Here is a 3,811-nt window from a genome sequence, read left to right as displayed (position 1 = left end):
GGATTATAATACATATTAATATTTTAGTGAATTATATAATTACATGATAAAATAAATATAATAGATTATGATGGATGAAATAATATTATTCATCCTAATCATGCAAATAAACACACCCAAATCATATAGATGGAAGTAAAATTAAAACAATGTGTGATGCGTGTTTTGTATATTTGTATACTTTCTTTGATATGTAAAAGTTAAGAACATTGATTCGTTTTCCGTGAGACAGAAAATACTAGTACGTGGCTTTGATATCATATTAAAAATGAATCTAAAATTTCAAATAAAAGCTATTTGGTATTAAGTAAAATCATTATTTACCCTAATAAATATTAGGATGTTCTCACAATATTCTAACGCTGGGACAATATTCATCATACTATAAAATAAAATAATTGTTTAAATATAACATTTTATATAAAAATAAATATTGAGCCACATTATTTTCCAGAGCACATGCAATTTTAATTCAGTACATGAATAATCATGCAAGTACGTACGTGTGCCAGCTATCCATCCACAGCCCGCCTGCCATTCCTCACATTCGAACAACACTTGCTCGTTATTATTTTACTTTATCATATATATATATATATATTAATTAAATCAATACCTAATATCTTATTAAAAGCATACGCGTGGCATTAATTATTACACGCACATATATATCGTGTCGCAACTTAACCTGGGTTTTCGATAAGCCACATATATTTGGAATATATATATTATTAGTATAATAATACGAAATTGATGTACACAGCATCACATCAAAAATAAGTCCTAAAAAAAAAAAAAAAAAAAAACTTTAAAAAGGATGTTCAGGAAAAGTAAAGAGATCCATTAATTTACACGAGTGGGATATTCCATTTACAACCATTACAACAAAACGACAAATTAATTAAGACCTTATCCACATCTAGCTCGATCATATATTAATTAGAGATATTTTAATTAAATTATAATTTTAATTTAATTTAATGAGTCAGATCAAATGTCTCTGGGATCAACAAAAATAGACAGACCAGGTGGCGACTTTGTCCAGTCACCCACTGAGCCGTCACCATAGTCGTCTCCCAGCCGTTTGATGCACCACAGATCCTCCGCGCACGATAGCCTTTTCCAGTGCGGTATCCCTAACCTGAGCGGCTCGCCGCAGGAAACCTCCGTCGCCACCACGCTACAGCCGCCGTCCATCGCCAGGTTATGCGAAAACCAACAAAGAGCCCTGATCAGCGCCGCCGCGCCGGGGCCTTCTCCGCCCAGACCGTACAGAAAATGCAGCCCAAATGGCCGGAAAACTTCCGGCACCGACGGGAGGTGCAGCCACGGAAAAGCCCTGTCGAGGAGGCGCGTGGTCCTCGCCAACGCTTTAATCACGCGCGACGCGCCGCGGACCTCGAGCCGGAAAACCTCCATGCAGTTCCACACGCTGAGAACCGCCCACGACTCGGGCCGAGCCGCGAGGAACTCGTCCGGTCCGGGCCACGACTCGGCCGAGTCGTACGGCGTCGAACCCTTGGGGACGGCCAGGAAAGTCCCCAGGCTCAGTTTATTGTTCAGAACGGCGTCGATGTCCCTCGGGAAAAACTCCGTCGTCGACGAGAAGCGGCGGCGGTAGAGCGCCTCGGCGTCGGCGGAGCCGAGCCGGATTACGGCGGCTCCGGCGTCGACGCGGACGCGGTGAGCGAAGACCGGGTGCACGAGAATCGCCGGCGTACGGAACTTCGAGTAGCCGCATTTTTTAGTGAAGAGATTTACCGACGGCCGGTTGTCGTTTTCCGTCGCTATGTAGGAATACTCGGCCCCGTTTTGTCGGAACCATTCCTCCATTCCTCGTACCAGCTTCGCGCCCACGCCCATTCTCCTACAAAATTAACAATAAATTAAAATAAATAAATAAATAAATAAATCTGCAATTAAATAAAATCAAATACCGATGAGAAGGAGAGACGCGGAGGCCTAAGATGTAGGCGAGTTTGGCGAACATTGGGGAGGCTACGGTTTTGATGCAGCCACGTATCATGCCGACGACTTGGCGGCGTGCGCCGCCGTCCGCCGCCATCTCGGCTACCTGACACGTCACGCCACGTACGGACAGAAGAAACAGTTACGATCGAGCATGTAATAACTTAAATGAATTAATTAATTGTTGAGAGAAATGTACGGACGAGCATTCGGGAGGCGGGAGAGTTGCGGAGGCGGGACATGGGATCGCCGAGGAGGTGGGTGTGGAGGGAGAGGCGGTGCTTGCCGTTGCCGGTGCGACCTACCTGGCACATCTCCTCCACTTCCTCCACCGCCCTCCGGTCGGTTTTCCGGTCGTACTCCCTCACCACCACCACCTCATGACTGCCCTCTGCCGCCGCCATTCCTGCTAGTAGCTAGCTGCTTTAATTTAATTGATTTATATATATATGTAGAATATATAACTCAATATTATATATAAGTATATTATATTGTATTAATACTGCTATTTGTGGTGCTGTGGCTTCTTGCTTCACTTTCGAAGGATATATGGAGTATGGATGTGTTTGTGTATATATATATATATATGCCAACTGCCAGGCTAGGGAATAAAAAGGGTAAGGCCTATTGTTTTCACCAAATATTTTTTGAAAAGATTATTAAATTTAAAATGATCTTTAATAATTCATAAATTATTTTGAAACATACAAGCATTATAGGATCGGAGCTAGCTATCTTCAACATTTAAATTTGATGAGTATATGTATGTATTTTATGGGATGGGATGTGATGGGACCGAGTGTGGCAGCATAGCATGCATTTTATTATTATTATTATTATTATTATTATTATGAGCATATATATATATGTATAGCATGTATTTGTGTGGTGGGGTGTGTGAATGGGACGGGTACGTTTCTTTAGCAATATTTTTTCAGATTTTATTATTTGAAACTCTACCTTTCTAAAATAAATATATTTTTTATTTTTACAAAATATTTTATCAAATATTATTTTTATATTAAATTTAAATTAAATTTTTTTTTAAAAAAAAAAAGAAACAGACTCTAAATAATAATAATACTCTGGTAAAGGTGTGTTTGTGTAATTGGAGCGAGTGAGGGCAGTGTGTGGTCTATTCTGATCCTTATTCTGATTCTGATGTGATCTGATGAGATCAAGTGGTGGTGATGATCATCATCGTCATGTTGGCATTAATCATAATAGTAAATATATAATGTTGAATGATGACAGAAACAGAAAGTAAAGCTACCAAGAAAAAGAAGAGTGAAAGAAATGGCGGCTGTGCGAAAAGTGTCCCACCAAAATGAATGATTGAAGGAAAGGTAAAAGTGAAGGGAAGGGATTTCTCATTTCAATAACTCCCTCAATCTCACCAAAAGCCTGCATATTTTGCAAAAATAGATAATATATAATTAATAAATAATTAAGAAATTATATAGATAAAAATAATAACTCCATCCGTCCCATATATCATATCCATATTCTTGTTTTTATCCGTCTCACATTCTATATCACATCTTTTTTTTAAAAATAATTACACATTTTAATCTCATTTTAAATTTTTAAATTTATTTTTTTTTTTAATTTTAATTAAACTAATTAGTTATCTTAATTTTAATTTATAATTATTTATATTATATGATAATTATATTCACTAATATATTCTTAATTATCTAGTAATTATACCTCTCCTAAAATACGGTGTCACAGTATAACAGACATGATATATGGGACGAAGGAAGAATTATTTTTAATGTTCAATATTTATTTATCTATTTATTTTTTACACAAAATTTTAAGAATATTAATATTAAATTAA

The 3,811-nt window shown here is 37.7% G+C and overlaps 1 protein-coding gene across 1 annotated transcript; it reads right to left on the bottom strand.

The window, feature by feature from the left end:
• Nucleotides 1-828: 828 nt before the first annotated feature.
• LOC127258288 (probable N-acetyltransferase HLS1) lies at nt 829-2,496 on the bottom strand. The gene is made up of 3 exons (XM_051285083.1): nt 2,172-2,496; nt 1,938-2,074; nt 829-1,867 (listed from the first exon to the last, which is right to left on the bottom strand). Exons 1-3 carry the CDS (start codon nt 2,370-2,372, stop codon nt 991-993), a joined length of 1,215 nt encoding a protein of 404 aa, XP_051141040.1. The 5' UTR covers nt 2,373-2,496; the 3' UTR covers nt 829-990.
• Nucleotides 2,497-3,811: the final 1,315 nt, after the last annotated feature.

Source organism: Andrographis paniculata, unplaced genomic scaffold, assembly GCF_009805555.1.
Source record: "Andrographis paniculata isolate CXL003 unplaced genomic scaffold, ASM980555v1 Contig59END, whole genome shotgun sequence".
Classification (NCBI taxonomy): domain Eukaryota; kingdom Viridiplantae; phylum Streptophyta; class Magnoliopsida; order Lamiales; family Acanthaceae; genus Andrographis; species Andrographis paniculata.
The sequence above is the reverse complement of the archived record's forward strand: the minus strand, read 5'-3'. Positions and strand labels throughout refer to the sequence as shown.

Coding starts and splice junctions, on each gene's coding strand:
- LOC127258288 (XM_051285083.1), bottom strand. CDS start 2,372: ATGGCGGCGGCAGAGGGCAGTCATGAGGTGGTGGTGGTGAGGGAGTAC. Junction 2,075..2,171: donor CTCCCGCCTCCCGAATGCTC/GTCCGTACATTT, acceptor GTGACGTGTCAG/GTAGCCGAGATGGCGGCGGA. Junction 1,868..1,937: donor CGCGTCTCTCCTTCTCATCG/GTATTTGATTTT, acceptor TTAATTTTGTAG/GAGAATGGGCGTGGGCGCGA.